Below are 17,213 nucleotides of genomic sequence, written 5' to 3'. Positions count from 1 at the left end.
TAAATAAAATCTTAAAAAACAAAGAAAGAAAAGAAAACACAAAGATCCTGGAACCATGAAGAGGAAATGGATAGACATACATAGACTGCGCCTCTCACCTCCCCGCCTTTCTTCCTCAGTGAAAAGTACTTTTCCTTAGGAATTGTGGGGAGTTTGGCCTTTTGGCTTTGCTCTTTCTTTAAGACTGGGCTCTTCCAAATAAATAAAAATTTAAAAAAAAAAAAAAAAAGGGATCCCTGGGTGGCGCAGCGGTTTGGCGCCTGCCTTTGGCCCAGGGCGCGATCCTGGAGACCCCGGATCGAATCCCACGTCGGGCTCCCGGTGCATGGAGCCTGCTTCTCCCTCTGCCTGTGTCTCTGCCTCTCTCTCTCTCTCTCTCTCTCTCTCTCTCTCTCTCGCCCTCTGTGTGACTATCATAAATAAATAAAAATTAAAAAAAAAAAAAGACTGGGCTCTTCCTATCTGCTTTTTTACCTTTAAGTTCTTTTGAAAGAGGTTTATTTGCATATTCAATATGATGCCAGACACAGATATAATAGAAACCAGGGAAGCATAGGAAAAAAAAAGAGGGAGAGGGAGTGGTCCCAGTGTCCATGCTGATATTTAAAAGTGAGGGAGAGTGAATAAATGATAGAACAGAAGGGTTGGGCTAGGAAGAGGAAAAAATCCTTGACAACTTTTTTTTTTTGTCTTTCCAGCTTGTTATTTATTAAAAATAGATTCTCTTTCCCTCACCCCTGCTAGCAAAAGGGTCTTGCCCAACATTTTTTTTCCAAATAGATGAAATAACAGATTTGGGGGGGGGGGACTCAAGCCTAAGAGCTCAGGCTTTTCTGGGACAGGGGGCAGCAGGCCTGCGGAGCCTGGAGTGGAAGGGTTTACGGCAAACCCCAGGACACGAACAGGGACCAGAGCTCTGCTGCTCTAGGCCTCACGGTGTGCAGACAAGGCCACGAGGAGAGGCCCAGGGCTGCACCGGTGCCTCCTGGGCATCACCAGAAAGCTGTGTTTGATGCCTGAGAAAGTTGACAAGTGAGTGTGAGACATTGCAAGGGAGTTGCACATGGGAAAGCTTAATGTTAGAGGGATTTAGTGGGATGTAATCTATTAGGGATTTATTGCCTATAGATTTATCAAAACTATTTTTTTTAACTAAAATATGTCTTCGGTCCACATGGACATTTTAAACTTTATCCTCCTGGGTAAAGTCACTGTACCCTCCCCATCAGCCTGGCTGATTATCTCCACCTCTAGTCACATAAATGCACTGTGCATACAAGCCTAAGTATTGCATTTACCAACCCAGTCCTGTAAGGATTGAAATGTCTGACTCTCTTAAGAAGCTGAGGATAGAGACTATGTTTACTCAGCTTTGTGACTATGGTGTCAAGCAGGATGCCTTGGCATGGATCAAATATTGTACAAAACCTTTCTTGTATAAACAAATACCACATGGATGAATGTTCAGCACTCATCGTACAGCTGGACTTTTAACTTTTCCTACAACAAAATTAAAAACTTTATTCACAACGTGTTAAAAAATGACATTCAAGGGGTGCCTGGGTGGCTAAGTCGGTGAATATTCTGACTTTAGTTCAGGTCATGATTCCAGGATCCTGGGATCCAGCCCCTACATGCTGCTCCCTGCTCAGAGGGGAGCCTGCTTCTCCGGCTCCCTCTGCTGCTGCCCCTGTTGTGCTCTCTCACCCTCGCTCTCAAATAAATAAAATCAAGAAATAAGTAAATAAAAATATTGAAAACAAAGTAATATTCAAGTTATGGGATAAGAGTATCATTTAGTGCTCTTAACTGAACGACTGTAAGCTCCTCCGGGAGGGAACATACACATTCGTAGGATTATTTCTGGAAGCGGCAGAAGGGCAAACCACTGAGATGGACCTCACTCCTCCCGGCTGCCTAGAGACGCCCCGGAAATGCACCCGGGGGTGGGCACCGCAGGGAGTCGGTGACGCACTTCCGCCCTGGTTTTTTGAGTACGTTTTTTGTCACGGGTCGAGGCGGGCTATGGGTGGAATTCGTGCGGGCGGGAAAGGTGTTGGAGGGGACCCGGCGGGGTAGGGTTGGGACGGGATAGTCAGGATCCTCTGTTCTGGGGAGGTCCGAGGAGTTCCGGGGTTTTTTGCAGAGTTTGCCGTCCTGTCACCTGAAGGCAGAACTCCGGGAAAGTCAGCACGCGCCGGAAAAGGATGATGAGTTCGAACTTGACCGCGAGTCAGGTCCGTGACGCCGAGTCAGGAGCCTGGATGGCAGCCGCGAGGTCTCCGCATGATGGACTTCTGATAGTGAAAGTGGAGGAAGACTCCCCCGGAGGTCAGGAGCCCGACCCGCCGGGGAGCTGTCAGGATCCCGAAAAGTCGCGACAGCGTTTTAGGCGGTTCCGGTACCAGGAGGCGGCTGGACCCGAAGAGGCGCTCAGCCGGCTCAGGGAACTTTGTCGCGGGTGGCTGAGGCCGGAGCTACACTCGAAGGAGCAGATCCTGGAGCTGCTGGTGCTGGAGCAGTTCCTGAGCATCCTGCCCCAGGAGCTTCAGGCCTGGGTGCGGAAGCACAGCCCGCAGAGCGGGGAGATGGCTGCGGCCGTGGTGCGCGCTATCCAGGGAGCGCTTGTTGGGGCCTCCGCCCAGGTGAGGAGTGAACGTGTTCTGGTGGCGTGGGTGTAGGGAAGAGAGGCGTGCCGGATGCTCTGAGTTTCAGACCTTCCTTCCTTACATTTTGTCTGAACTTCAGGATGCGCGTGAAATTTTCTTTCCGTAGGAAACAGTGACAAGTAAATACAACCAGGATCCTCGAGTTATAGACCTCTGTGCACAAAACCAACGTGGGAGTATGGTCTATCCACTGTAAGACACCTTCTTGTCTAACTAGATTATTTGAGGGAGAAAGATGTCAAATGGAAAGTGATATCATGTCATTGATTACTTAGGCTAGAACAGCAGTTTCCTGCCACTTTGTTTTACTTTTTTTAGGGGTTTGGCGACCCCCTCCTCCTACAGGTGATAATGGAACTATAATGGAGTTAACTGATCATGCCCATGTGATGAAGACTCCATAAAAAATCCCAGTGGTGTGAAATTCGGAGAGCTTCCAGTTGGTGAACACATCCATATACCCAGAGGGTGACAAACCCCAATTCTGTGGGGATAGAAGCTCCTGTGCTCCAGACACACACACCCCCAAGACCTCACTATGTATCTTTATTTGGCTGTTTATCTGTATCCTTTATTATATCTTTTTTGTAATAAACTGGTACACATAAGTGTTTCCCTACTCTGAGCTCTTCAGGCAAAGAGTTGAATTGGTAGGGAGAGGTCATAGGAACCTCTGATTTGAGGGCATGTCGGACAGAAATTGTGGGTAACCTGGAGATCTATTAGTTGTGATTGGCTTCCAAAGTTGCAAGGGGAGGGTAGTCTTGTGGGACAGAGCCCTTAACTTGTGGGATCTGACTCTATCCTGGTAGATAGTATCAGAATTGAGTTAACCTTTAGGACACCCAGCTGGTATGAAAGAATTGTGAGAGGTGTGAAAAACCCCTACATCTGGTATCAAGTGAGGGAAAATGGTAGTGAAAGTATTCAGAGCATTGAGAGCAGAAGAGAGGCGCAAGAGCATGATTTTCTTTTACAAAGAAGCAGAGGAAAAAAATTTTATTATACTCAGATCTTAGAAACAGGAGACACAGCATGACATTCAGAGCTTCCTGGGAAGGACACCAGGGTTGTTCAGAAGCAGAAAACTGGAGCAAAGGGAAGGTTTAGGCCAGAGCCTCTACTGAGGTTTCCCAGATAGACTAGGCAGGACCAGGGGAACAGTTTAGGATTGGTTGGTTTGAATAATTTCAACAGGCTCTAATATATGGGGCTTGTCCTTAGTTGGCTGATACCTGGTTGTAGGATGATTAAGGCAGAGGAATGTTTCCTCCTGGAGCGTACAGGTCAGGTAGAGGAGGTATGGCTTGAGATTAAACAGTCTTGACTGAGCCTTTTGTTCTAAGAATTGACTAGCCCTGGGAAGGGCCACCTCTCTATCCAAAAAAGTTTTTTTTTTAATTTTTTTTTAGATCTTTTTTTAAGATGTCAAAACATAACATACAGAACATTTTAAAATATATTTCCCTTTCCTTTTGTTTAGTGAGAGATCCTTGGAGTCAGTTTGTGACGTGTCATCGAAACCTAGACAGACATCTCCCCCACACCAGTATTAGAACTTTCCCTTCCTAAGAACTGTGGTTTTACCTTCTGTGAATGGTCAACTTACATTTATTTTTTTTTAAAGATTTTATTTATTTATTCATGAGAGACACAGAGAGAGAGGCAGAGACACAGGCAGAGGGAGAAGCAGGCTCCATGCAGGGAGCCTGACATGGGACTCCATCCAGGTCTCCAGGATCATGCCCTGGGCTGAAGGTGGTGCTAAACCACTGAGCCCCACGGGCTGCCCAGTCAACTTATATTTAAATAAGCTATCTCAAAAGATCATCCTGTTGGATAATTATCTTATTGTGCAGTGGTCAAGGGAAGCACCTGCTGTCAGTAAGCTACTTTCATCTTAAATTATTTGTTTGCTTTCACACATGGGGTAACCGTATCTCAGTGCTGGAATTTGGACTTCCTGGTTAACTATATTTTTCATTTATGTCAGATTTTCCATTTTGATAAATCACAATGATGTAATTCAAATGAAGACTTTGCTCTTTCCCCAAATTAGTGTAGATAGTCCACAGAAGGGCTTTTCTTTTTTTTTAATAAATTAATTTTTATTGGTGTTCAATTTACCAACATACAGAATAACACCCAGTGCTCATCCCGTCAAGTGTCCCCCTCAGTGCCCGTCACCCATTCACCCCCACCCCCCGCCCTCCTCCCCTTCTACCACCCCTAGTTCATTTCCCAGAGTTAGGAGTCATTATGTTCTGTCTCCCTTTCTGATATTTCCCACACATTTCTTCTCCCTTCCCTTATATTACCTTTCACTATTACTCATATTCCCCAAATGAATGAGAACATATACTGTTTGTCCTTCTCTGATTGACTTACTTCACTCAGCATAATACCCTCCAGTTCCATCCACGTTGAAGCAAATGGTGGGTATTTGTTGTTTCTAATGGCTGAGTAATATTCCATTGTATACATAAACCACATCTTCTTTATCCATTCATCTTTCGATGGACACCAAGGCTCCCACAGAAGGGCTTTTCAAGTTTGCAAGAGAATTTCAGCCTCTGTCTACTTTGAAACTCCAGTCAGTAGAAGACACTGGAAAAGACTTAATAGCCATGACTGTTACTTGATTCCTAGGGCTTCCTGCTCAGTGGTTGCAGACTCCTCTGGAGTCTGGCCTCATCCTGAGATTAGTGGTCACTTATGCTGTCCCAGGACAGCAGGTGCTGAATGGAGGTCTCATGTTGTTCCAGGAATTGGTGAAGGTTGAGAATGTGGCTGTGTCTCTAACCTGGGAGGAGTGGGACCGTCGGGACGCAGCTCAGAGGGACTTCTGCCTGGAGAGCGCACTGAAGGATTGTAGAAACACAGTCTCGCTGGTCTCACAGAGTAAGTGCTGACTTTGTTTCAAGCTGTGTGTGATTTGTGGAGGGCTTGACCTAGAACCATCTATGAGCCACTCACACACACAGGTTGAGAGCTGTTAGAATCTCTTTTGTGACCCAGCAGGACCTTGCTCTTCTGGATTGTTAGGTGATAAGTTCAGCTTTTTTTTTTTTTTTCTTGGTTCATTTAAATAAAACACATACAGAAAAATATAATGGGCACCTGTGTGTCTACCACTGGGGTTTATCAAATTTTAATATTTGGCCATACTGGCTTCATTCTCCCCCCCCCCCAACAAGTAATGTTAACAATTATAGGTGAAACTCTGGGTACCCTCCCTGAAGCTGTTCCCCTCACTCCCTCTTCAGAGGTAACCAGTATCCTGATGATGGTATTTATTTCCATGCCTATTTTATATTTTTTACACGTACATATGGCTACATGCACACAAGTTATTTCTCTTTATATAAACAAAAATGTGTATGTAAACATGTATATGAACATGTGAATACGTAAACCTGTAAACATATATATTATTTTTAGATGGTATATATATGCCTGTAGGATTCTTTTGTATCTTGCCTTTTTTTTTCCAACATTACATTTTTGAAATTTATCCATGTTGACACACGCAGCTCTAGTTCATTCATTTTAATTCTTGTGTATCTCATTGTATGAATAGTTCAAAATTCATTTATCCACTGTCCTATGGACATCAAAGCTTCTAGTTTTTCACTGTTATAAATAGCATTATATTGAACATTCTTATCATTCTGTGTTCATATATGGAATTCCTAAAGTTGATAGACTTAGGCATATTTGTCCATCTTGCTGTTCAGAGGACTATAAGCACTTTGTTCTCCTACCAGCAATATAAGAGAATTCTTTCTGTACATCCTAGTCAACATTTGGTGTTCCACTGATGGTGTGATATAGTAACACAGTAGCTCACATGTTCTTTTTTTTTTTTTTTTTCATGTGTTCCTTTTAAAACATTACATCACACCTCTGCTCAGAACCTGCCATGGCTGGCTCTTTCTTTCTTTCTTCCTTTCTTCCTTCTTTTCTTTTTCTTTTTCTTTCTTTCTTTCTTTCTTTTTCTTTCTTTCTTTCCTTTCTTTTCTGTTTTTCTTTCGATTTTATTTATTTATTCCTGAGAGACACAGAGAAAGAGAGGCAGAGACACAGGCAGAGGGAGAAGCAGGCTTCATGCAGGGAGCCCAACATGGGACTCTATCCCAGGACTCTAGGATCACCCCCCAGGCCGAAGGCAGGCGCCAAACCCTGAGCCACCCTGGGATCCCCGGCTCTTTATTTCACACAGAGTAAAAGCCTAATGTGACAAGGCCCCATTGCCCTGCCCATTCCTCTCCTACTCTGCGCCTTGTCACTGTACTTTAGCTCCACTGACCTTGCTGCTCCTTGAACATGGTGGGCATCCTGCCTTGTGTTTTTTCTCTGTTTGATGCCTCCACTGCACAGACTTCCTGACTTGTTTCAGGTCTTTGCTTAGCTGTCAGTCTTCAATGAGGCCTGACCTAACCATCATGTTTAATACTGCAGTTTGCCTTCCACTGTCTCCTCCCACTTCCCACACTGCTGACCTATCCCTTGCCTTCTTAAACTTGGTCCATAGCATTTATCATACCCTCTGACTTCTTCCATAATTTATTTTGTGTTTATTTTACTGTCTGAGCACCCCTTCTAGAATGTAAACTCCACAAGGTAGGAGGGGTTATCCGTTTGGTTCTAATATATCCCAAGCACTTGGAATAGTGCTTGGCACACAGTAGGTGCTCTGGTATCTTATTGTTTTAACTTGCATTTCCCTGATTTCTGCTGGGTTAAATATATTCAGATTTTTGTTTTGGACATTCTGTTAAATGCCTGTTTATATCCTATTTCCCTTCCTTTCCTGTGTTTTTTTTTTTTTTTAATTGCTTTGTGGCAGTTCTTCGGTTTTTTTTTTGTTTGTTTGTTTTTGTTTTTTATTTATGATAGTCACACACAGAGAGAGAGGCAGAGACACAGGCAGAGGGAGAAGCAGGCCCCATGCACCAGGAGCCCGACATGGGATTCGATCCCAGGTTTCCAGGATCGCGCCCTGGGCCAAAGGCAGGCGCCAAACCACTGCGCCACCCAGGGATCCCCAGTTCTTCGTATTTTTTATATTAACTCTGTTTTTACTGGTTATATAAGTGGCTTTTCTTTTTTTCAATGACATCTTTAGTTATGTAGAATTAAAATTTTTTAATATATGGTTGACGTATATGCAGGGGTTAGGGGCAACTACTGGCCACCCCCCATGGTCAGAAATCCGCATAAAACTTTTAACTCTCCCAAAACCTAATTACTCCTAGCGTACCATTGACTAGAAGCCTTATGGATAGCATAAACAGCCAATTAACACATATTTTGTATGTTACATGTATTATATACTATATTCTTACTATAAAGTGAGCTAGAGAAAATGTTCTTAAGAAATCATAAGGAAGGGATCCCTGGGTGGCGCAGTGGTTTAGCGCCTGCCTTTGGCCCAGGGCGCGATCCTGGAGACCCGGGATCGAATCCCACGTCAGGCTCCCGGTGCATGGAGCCTGCTTCTCCCTCTGCCTGTGTGTCTGCCTCTCTCTCTCTATCTCTCTCTGTGACTGTCATAAATAAATTAAAAAAAAAAATCATAAGGAAAAGGAAACATTCTTAGAGTACTGTACTGTCTTTACCAAAAAATCTGCACGTTAGTGGGCCTGCACAATTCAAACCCTTGCTCTTTTTTTTTTTTTTTAAGATTTTATGTATTTATTCATGAGAGACACAGAGAGAGAGAAGCAGAGGGAGAAGCAGACTCCATGCAGGGAGCCCGATGTGGGACTTGATCCTGGAACTCCAGGATCATGCCCTGAGCTAAAGGCAGACGCTCAACTGCTAAGCCACCCAGGCGTCCCTCAAACCCTTGTTCAAGGGTCAACTATGGTCAGATTTTTCAATCTCTTATTTTGTGATTTGTGTTTTTCCAGTCTTAGGAAAATACCAGGCCCTTCTCAATCCTGATCCCAACTTTGCAGAGACAACAACTCTAAAATTTTTTATGTGTCTTTCACTAGCATTTATTTTCATATTTCTAAATAGGACACTTATTGTGCAATTTCAGATATTATCTCTTGACTGTCTACTGAGGAAGACAGGAATTAGGTCTCTCCAACATGCACACATTTAGCTGTCTGTAATACTGTCATAGTTAAATCAGTCCTTTTGTACTTCAATGTATAATGTTTCAGTGTTCCACCTATAAATATATTATCTATATTTACTCACATAGCTTATATGATTATATGTTTTTTTATTTTATAACTTTTAATTTTCTCTGGAATGAATAATGCTTCATTTTGCATGCACTACTTTTCCAACTATTGAACACTGGCTCACCCATAGGCTCCCTGTTAGAAATGCAAAACTATGTTCATGTGTATCAGATATGCCATCAGTTTCATTCTCCCCTTGGAAGAATCCTCCAGAAGCTGCTTCTGCTCCAATGTGAATGGCCTTGTCTCCAGGCCTGTTACACAGCTGTTGTCCCAAAAACCTTTCACTATCACCCTGGAATTCCTTTTCTCTTTCCTGGACCCCATCATTTTCATCCTTGGTTTACCCACCTCAATTTGTTGGAGAACATCTTCCAGTATCTTCCAGAGAACATACACTTGGGAACTTAATTTTTTGAAAGTTTGCAGGTCTGAAAATGTTTCTATTCCTCTCCCACATCCAGATCATAGCGTGGCTAGATTCCCTATTAGAAATGATTTTACCAACAGGATGCCAGTGTGGCTCAGTTGGTTATGCAAAACCACAGCCCTGAGATCAAGAGTCACAAACTTCACCAAATGAGCCAGCCAGGTGCCCTTTGCAGAAGTTTATTTATTTATTTTTATTTTAATATCCCAATAGCTTATTTTTGCTTTTGTTTCCCTTGCCTCAGGAGACATACATAGAAAACAACCGATTCAGATAAATTATTGCCTGTGCTCTCTTCTAGAATTTTTATGGTTTCGGGTCTCACATACATTCTCAGCTGTGCGTGATGCCCCCCAATCCAGAATTTATCTGGTTCAATCTCCCTGGGATGTAAACTGCAAAAATTCTGGTTTGGGGTGGAATCTGGTGGTTTAACTGCTCTTTTATAGACTTCCAGTGCATCTTAGATTTGTCTCCCACCCAGACCCTACCTCTAAACATTGGAGGCACATGGTATGTCTGTTACCATAACTCATCACAGGAATATAATTTCTCTTGTTAAAACATCCTTCATTCATGGGGTACAGGCTGTCCTGCCCTTCTTGACACCCCTTCCAGATCTGCCTCTATCATGATATTGTGACTCCTTTAACAGTGGAGTGGGGCAGGGGGAAAGAGATGGGTTTGTGGGTGTAGGCACAAGCAGGTAAATATGAGCACATCTGGCAGGTTGATTCAAATAACTTGAGTGGTTCATGGAGAATATTAAAAAGGTTTGGGGGGCGGTTAATGTACTACAGTGCTTGCTTGTTTCACTCCTGCACAGGGATGAAATGTCAGCCTTTTGTTGTTGTTTTTAATGTTTCAGATTTGGAGACCAGAACCGAGAAGAAAGAATTTATTCCAAAGCAAGAAATCTTAGAAGTAGAGCCACAGGGGCAGCTACAAGAATGGTCCCCTAGGCTGGCTCCCCTGTTTTCAGAGTGTGGTGATACCCACGCAAACAGGATAGAAGAGCAGTCAGGACATTCCTCACCACTGAAACTTGAAAATTCTCCTGAAGAGGAAGGACTCACTAGCACCTCAGATCTCAAGAATGGTCCCACAGAAGAGAGAGACTCCAAAAATAATGGATTTGGAAACAGTGCCCGAAGTTCAGACTTTGTTCCTTGTCACCACCCCCAGACAGCAGAGAGGCCCGTTAATGGGAACAAACAGGGATACAGTTGTAAACTGAGTCCAGACATGTTAAGACATCAGATGGTGAAAGCTCACAACTCTCTTGACAGTGAGGAATGTTCCCACAGGGCAGGTCTTTCTGAGACCCGGCAGCAGTTCCGTGAAGAAAGACCTTATAGATGTGATCACTGTGAGAAGAGTTTCAAACAGCGTTCTGACCTTTTTAAACACCAGAGAATCCACACGGGAGAGAAACCCTACGAATGCCAAGAATGCAGGAAGAGCTTTAGTCAGAGTGCCGCCCTGATTAAACACCAGAGGACACACACAGGTGAAAAGCCCTACACCTGCCCCAAATGTGGGGATAGCTTCAGGCAGAGCTCACACCTCAACCGGCACCAGAGAATCCACGTGGGAGAGAAACACTTCAAGTGTAATGAGTGTGGGGAAACCTGCCGCACTGCCAACCGTTTCAGACACCAGAGGATACATAGAGGGGAGAGACCCTATACATGTGAAGAATGTGAGAAGAGCTTCAAACGGTGCTCTGACCTCTCCAAACATCAGAGAGTCCACACTGGTGAGAAGCCGTATGGGTGTTCTGTATGTGGGAAGCGCTTCAGTCAGAGCGCAACCCTCATTACCCACCAGAGGACTCACACTGGAGAAAAGCCTTATAAATGTCTTGAATGTGGGGAAAGCTTTAGACAGAGTCCACACCTTATCCGACACCAAAGGATCCACAGAAATAAAGTCCCACTGTTTTGACATGCCTGCTGCCTGGCTATTTTGGTTTGTTTGTTTCCATTATCCAGAAACTACATTCTTTGGCATTTGGAGTATTTCAGTAGATTGTGGATTGAATTTCCACGGGCATCACACCCAAGACAGATCAGTCACTCTGACTTGAGTCTCAGTGCCTACCAAAGTGTCAAGTTGAGGCAGGAATGTGTAAGTGGGGAGCCCCTTCAAAGGATGAGGTGGTTCCATGGAAGGGCCTCCTGACGATAGCAAGGGCTGACACGTGACAGTTTGGTCCTTGTCTCCTTCCCTCTTCTTACCTCCACTTTCTGACCCAAACCTTGCCCACTCTGCTTACTTCTCTAAGAAATAGTTTAGCCACAGAATTGTCTTTCTGCCTCAGTGCTGGACAGGATTTCAAACACATGATAATCCAAAACACCATGTAAAGTTTGGTGCGTGCAAGAGGCATTCTATATTTTTTACCTTTTTATACATTAATTTTGCAGAGTTTCTCTTCTCCATTCTAGAAGTTCAGTTTTATAACTCTTTGTTAATTTCTTTTTAAATGAGAGGCAAAGGAAAACTCTACCCAAACACACCCAGGAATTCTCATCACTGGTTTTCAAAGCTTGTTAAATTAAGGGCACTTTATTTGATAACTTTTTGGTTTTGATAAAAACCCTCACTAAACTTGAGTGTAGTAAAGTTTTAGTAAGCTTTGTGTAGGGGAGAGTGGGGGAGGCTCTTGTGATATCAAATAGCCTAAAACACGTTTTTTCTGTCAAGGTTTCTAAATGTATGGGACATAAGGAAGTGCTCCTTGGGAATGTTCCACAAAAGGACACCAAAGGCAGAAGCTCCTTCAGCTCTTGCTTGTATAACAGTATTCACTGACCTCATATAATATTCTGTTCACAAAATGCATCCATATTTTTCCATTTGACTCCCAAGCAACCGTATGAGGTATGTGGAGACCTATGTCATTCCCAAGTGGAAAGGAAGAAATGAAGGCTTGCAGTTGACACTTTAGGACTTAGGTGATCAGGGGCACCTGGGTGGCCCAGTCAATTATGTGCCAGACTCTTGATCTCAGCCCAGGTCTTGATCTCAAGATGCCTGGTTCCCTCTGTGCCATGGTTTGCTGCCTCCCCTCAACCACCCCGCACTCCCCCTTTGCTCAGCTGTAGCACCTCTGGGGTAGTAGTGGTAGAGGGACAATGGCATGTGCACACCCATCATGACAAGAAACACCAGCTCTGAAAGGGGGTCAAATTTGATCATTCTTTAGCTTCCCAGCGCTGTCTTTCTACCTGTGTGACTAGTGAGGGAAGGCTATGGGGTTGGCTTTATTTCCCCTGTTGGATGAAGTTAGGCATGCCACAAAGCCTGAACCTGTCTTATCTTTCCACTTCTACACACGAACCTGTATTGTATGGAGTTCTTATGAACCTGTTTGGGTTTTGTTTTTGTTTTTAATTAAGGAAATATGGGCAGCCCGGGTGGCTCAGCAGTTTAGTGCCGCCTTCGGTCCAGGGCGTGATCCTAGAGACCCAGGATTGAGTCCCATGTTGGGCTCCCTGCATGGAACCTGCTTCTCCCTCTGCCTGTGTCTCTGCCTCTCTCTGTGTCTCTCATGTCTCTCTTTAAAATAAAATATTTAAAAAAAATAATTAAGGGAATATAGGCATTATTGGATATTTGGGAAAACAACAGGAAAAGAAATTACCCAGAATCCTACAACCCTGATCACCTGTTACTGGCGTTGTCATAGTTCCTTCAGATTTTTTTCTCTGCATACTTCTCATATAATGATAATCATAGTGTTTATATTTTACATCTTTTTAATATTATGTCTTAAGGATTTTTACATGGTTGTTATAATCTTTACGCTTAACAGATGCATCATTTTACATCAAGTGGACATAATGATCGAGCCATTCTTCTTTTATTGTACATTTCAGGCATTACCCCTTATTGTTGCAAGCAGTGCTGTAGTGAATGCCAGTGTAATTCTAATGCGATTTGGATTGTTCTTGAGACTCTAAGGCTAGGGACACCTGGGTGGCTGTCAGTTGAGCATCTGCCTTCAGCTTGGGTCATGGTCCCAGAGTCTGGGATCAAGCCCCACACCTGTGTCGGGCTCCTTGTTCAGCAGGGAGTCTGCTCCCTCTCCCTCTGCCACTCCCCCTGCTTGTGCTCTCTCTCAAATAATAAAATCTTTAGAAAAAAAAAAAATCTAAGGCTAGATTCCCAGAAGTAGAATTCCTTGATTGATGTGTGAGCTAATATACTTTACAGTTTCTTTTCCCCAAAGCGAGTACCAAATTACATTCTGAGTGTTCTATTCTAGCTTTTGTCACCTTACCTCATCTTAATTTTTTTTTCCCTAAATGTGCAAAAACCAAAACTAAAGTATTTGCCTTCTAGAACTCACTTCCTTGATCCTGGATGTGGTGGGATAGTAGTACATGCCTTCTCCTTGGACTGTCATTGAAACCTGCAGGAGGGATGGTGAGAGGGCTGGTCTGGGTGCCTTCAGGCTTCTGGGTGTCATGTGGAGAATGCCGTGGATTTCAATGAAATTTCGTATCTAGCACTGGGCTGAGAGGAGATGTGTTTAAGCGGGCCATGAGCTTATGACCCTAGTGTTCTCCCTAAGTTCATCAAGATTACTTGTCTGGGGTCACAGAACTAGTGATAGAGTTGTAGTGATAACATGGTACAGGTTTTGATCTGTGTGCTTTTTACTGGAAGAACACTGCAAACTTAGAATGGGCTTCCTCTTTGCACTTCTAGCTTTTCCTCCATTCTTTCCCTCCTCTCCCACCATCTCTACACATTGTTGCCCACGTACTACTTGAATTTTCCACATAGATGCCTTTGGTCAAGTTGCTTCCTTTGTTTTTAAACTCAGCTCCCTTTCCCCAGGCCCTAACACACCAAATTAACAACAGGAAAGTCCACTCTTGTAAAACAATTTTAAAATGTCACTTCTCAGTTATCCTACCACAAAATATTCCCTTTACTGAGCTAACATGATCTGTGGGCTTTATCATTTATCATGCAAACTACTATATCCACTAAGTTAATGTGTAAATGCACGCTATGTCTCATCCCTAGACTATAAGGGGTGAGTATGTTAGCTCTGATGCCAAACAAAAGGCCACCAATCAGGTGGCTTAAATAACACATGTATTGGGATGCCTGGGTAGCTCAGTGGTTGAGCATCTGCCTTCAGCTCAGGGTATGATCCCAGAGTTCTGGGATCGAGTCCCACATCGGGCTCCATGCAGGAAACCTGCTTCTCCCTCTGCCTGTGTCTCTGCCTATCTCTCATCTCATTCTCTCTCTCTCTCGTATCTCTCACAAATTAAAAAAAAAAAAAAAACATTTATTTTCTCACAGTTCCGGAGGCTGGATGTCCAAGATCAAAGTGCCGTCAGGGTTGGTGTCTGTGGATTTCCCTTCCTGTGCAGTGGATAGAGAGATCTCTAGAATCTTCTTCTTCAAAGGACACCAGTCTTAGCACTGGTGTCCACACAACCTCATTTAACCTCAGTTACCTCCTTAAAGGCTCTGTTTCCAAATACGGTCACACCAGGTGTTAGGACTTCAGCGTCTGAATTTGGGAGACATGATTCAGTCCATTACAGAGAGAAACAATCTTTCCACTCCTCACTTTCTCCCAGAGCATCTAGCACAGCGTCCTGTTCTACAGAATGGTAAATTTAGATTTTTGTTAGAAGACCTGACTGGAGCTAGGAGAGAGAATGAGTGATACGGTCATTTAAATCTATTGTCTAAGCATATCTTCATTTTAAGTATTTCCAAGTTCTATTCTGGAAGGTCCTGTGCCCTGCTCGAGACTCAGAGGTCTTTAGGGTGGTGGCATAATGTTATAAGGGAAGTTCCTGAGATCCGGGGTGGGAACCAAAGCAGCACATGTCTGGGCCCTCTCACTAATCCCACCAGAGAGTGAGGGACCAGAGAGTCATGAGGCATCTGAAGTTCCTTTAAGGGACATGGGGCAGAGCTATCTACTAGACACACACAGTGGGGTGGGCCAGGCTGAGCAGGTGAGTCCATTTCCCATTGTGTTAACCTGGCAAGATTCTGAACAGTCTTAGGCAACCACTGGTGCCCCAGCAAGGGTCACAATGGAGTGTGGGATCACATGACACAACATGCCTTGGGAGCCTCCATGGCCACTCATTGTGGATGCTCACACATCCATATTGCCACTCCAAGTGGTTTCGCCTAGAGCATCTGTTACCTCCAGAACCCACCCTGGATTATTCTGGTGGGCAAAAGGCTTATCATGATTGGGCTCCCCACTTTGATTATTAATTATTTTTTACTCTTTGATTATTTTTAATTGTCCAACGCCCATTTGCCAACAGCTTAGCTGTTGGCCACCGCCCAATAGCCTTTAGGGCATGCCTTTAGTTCTCTATAACTAAGTGTATGCCTGTAACTGGGTCTCCCCAGACCAGATTGCTGATTTCTAAATCAGTTCTCATCCTTACAACAGGAGAGCTGCCATCAGAAAACCAAACTACCATTTTTAAAATGTATGTTATGTATTTTTTTTCTAAAGATTTTAAACCCAACATGGGGTTCAAACTTACAACCCCAAGATCAAGTCACATGCTTCACTAACTGAACCAGCCAGGCACTTCTATTTATTTATTGCTTTATTAGGGAGTGGAGGGAAACTTTTCATAGGTCCCCTTCTTCCTACGTTGTTTCCTCCTCACTCAGAAGTCTCAACTTGTTAAGGTTCTTCTAGCCAATTCATACCAACCAGTACAAAACTACTGCTTTTTAAACCCAATGTAGGGATCCCTGCGTGGCGCAGCGGTTTGGCGCCTGCCTTTGGCCCAGGGCGCGATCCTGGAGACCCGGGATCGAATCCCACATCGGGCTCCCGGTGCATGGAGCCTGCTTCTCCCTCTGCCTATGTCTCTGCCTCTCTCTCTCTCTCTCTGTGTGACTATCATAAATAAATAAAAATTAAAAAAAAATAAACCCAATGTACAATCTATTACTTACTATTTTCCAACTGTAAGGCTCGAGATTTCTTAATTTTCTGAGATGTCACTTCTTTTCCTCAATAGATCTTTGTTTTTATATGTTGGGTAAGAAACCATGGAATTGGTAGGAGCAAGAAAATAAAATCCAGAAGAATCTAGAAGGGAATTTATAGGAGAGTGTCTAATAGCAATATATGATGCAGACCTAAGATGATGTTTAGGATATTAGAATTTCGAGTGGGTTTCTTCTATTGGTGAGCTGAAGGGAAGTCATGTGGTCAGCTCAACCTATGTAACCTGGATGTAAGAATATGCTTGGAATAACTGGAAACAAAAGAGTTAATGCTCCTCAAGGACTATAGTTGACACTTGAGCACAAGCTCTCTTGAAACACTGGCAGGGAAATATAGGAGACACAGCACAGAAAACCACTAAGAAAGCAGCTGCAAGATGAACAAATGCATAATCCCATGGCAAAACTGAAAACAAGGGTAAAGCACATGCTTTAGAGATATTTCACCCAAGGGGAGAGAGAGGGTCATATTTGTGAAATTCCCATCAGGCATTAGTTGAGGCCTGCTCCCAAGATGTGCTAGTTACCCTACAGAGCAGTGGCCTTTTGTGGTTTTAGAAAAAGCCTGCAGACCAAGAAACACACAGTGCAAGTCAGATGCAGCCCAACGGGGTAAGCAGAGGGCAGGGGACCCAACAGCACCTGCTATTAACAACTGACGGAATCTAGTAGCACACTAATCTATAGATAAATTTTAGTAATTTTTAAGAAAATGGGCTCCATTCCCAATGTGGGGCTTGAACTCACACTCCTCAGCCAAGCACCCACATTTTGGTAATTCTTAATATCTCACTAGTTACTGGTGAGTAGCCCTTATTTTATTTTTAAAAAGTCAGTGTAGGGCAGTCCGGGTGGCTCAGCGGTTTAGCGCTGCCTTCAGCCCAG

At 43.7% G+C, this 17,213-nt stretch overlaps 1 protein-coding gene across 3 annotated transcripts; it reads left to right on the top strand.

Annotated features, from left to right (window-relative positions):
- The first annotated feature begins 1,871 nt into the window (after positions 1-1,871).
- Positions 1,872-11,251, top strand: ZNF394 (zinc finger protein 394). 3 transcript variants are annotated; one of them, XM_055339537.1, is made up of 3 exons: positions 1,872-2,645; positions 2,776-2,861; positions 2,988-4,790. In XM_055339537.1, the coding sequence occupies exons 1-3, from the start codon at positions 2,208-2,210 to the stop codon at positions 3,016-3,018; spliced, it is 555 nt and encodes a 184-aa protein (XP_055195512.1). In that variant the 5' UTR covers positions 1,872-2,207; the 3' UTR covers positions 3,019-4,790. The 3 variants fall into 3 exon arrangements, with proteins under 3 accessions (XP_055195512.1, XP_055195513.1, XP_055195511.1); XM_055339536.1 differs by lacking the exons at positions 2,776-2,861; positions 2,988-4,790 and adding exons at positions 5,435-5,570; positions 10,168-11,251 and having other exon boundaries at positions 1,878-2,645; XM_055339538.1 differs by lacking the exons at positions 2,776-2,861; positions 2,988-4,790 and adding an exon at positions 10,168-10,356 and having other exon boundaries at positions 1,877-2,645.
- Positions 11,252-17,213: the final 5,962 nt, after the last annotated feature.

The sequence above is a fragment of the Nyctereutes procyonoides genome, unplaced genomic scaffold, assembly GCF_905146905.1.
Source record: "Nyctereutes procyonoides isolate TBG_1078 unplaced genomic scaffold, NYPRO_anot_genome, whole genome shotgun sequence".
NCBI lineage: Eukaryota > Metazoa > Chordata > Mammalia > Carnivora > Canidae > Nyctereutes > Nyctereutes procyonoides.
This window is presented reverse-complemented; position numbering and strand designations above follow the sequence as displayed.

What these genes read in the sequence shown, in the direction of transcription:
- ZNF394 (XM_055339536.1), top strand. Translation starts at nt 2,208, where the DNA reads ATGATGAGTTCGAACTTGACCGCGAGTCAGGTCCGTGACGCCGAGTCA. An exon ending in TTGTTGGGGCCTCCGCCCAG is followed by an intron (nt 2,646 to 5,434) that starts GTGAGGAGTGAA and finishes ATGTTGTTCCAG; the next exon opens with GAATTGGTGAAGGTTGAGAA. An exon ending in AGTCTCGCTGGTCTCACAGA is followed by an intron (nt 5,571 to 10,167) that starts GTAAGTGCTGAC and finishes TTAATGTTTCAG; the next exon opens with ATTTGGAGACCAGAACCGAG.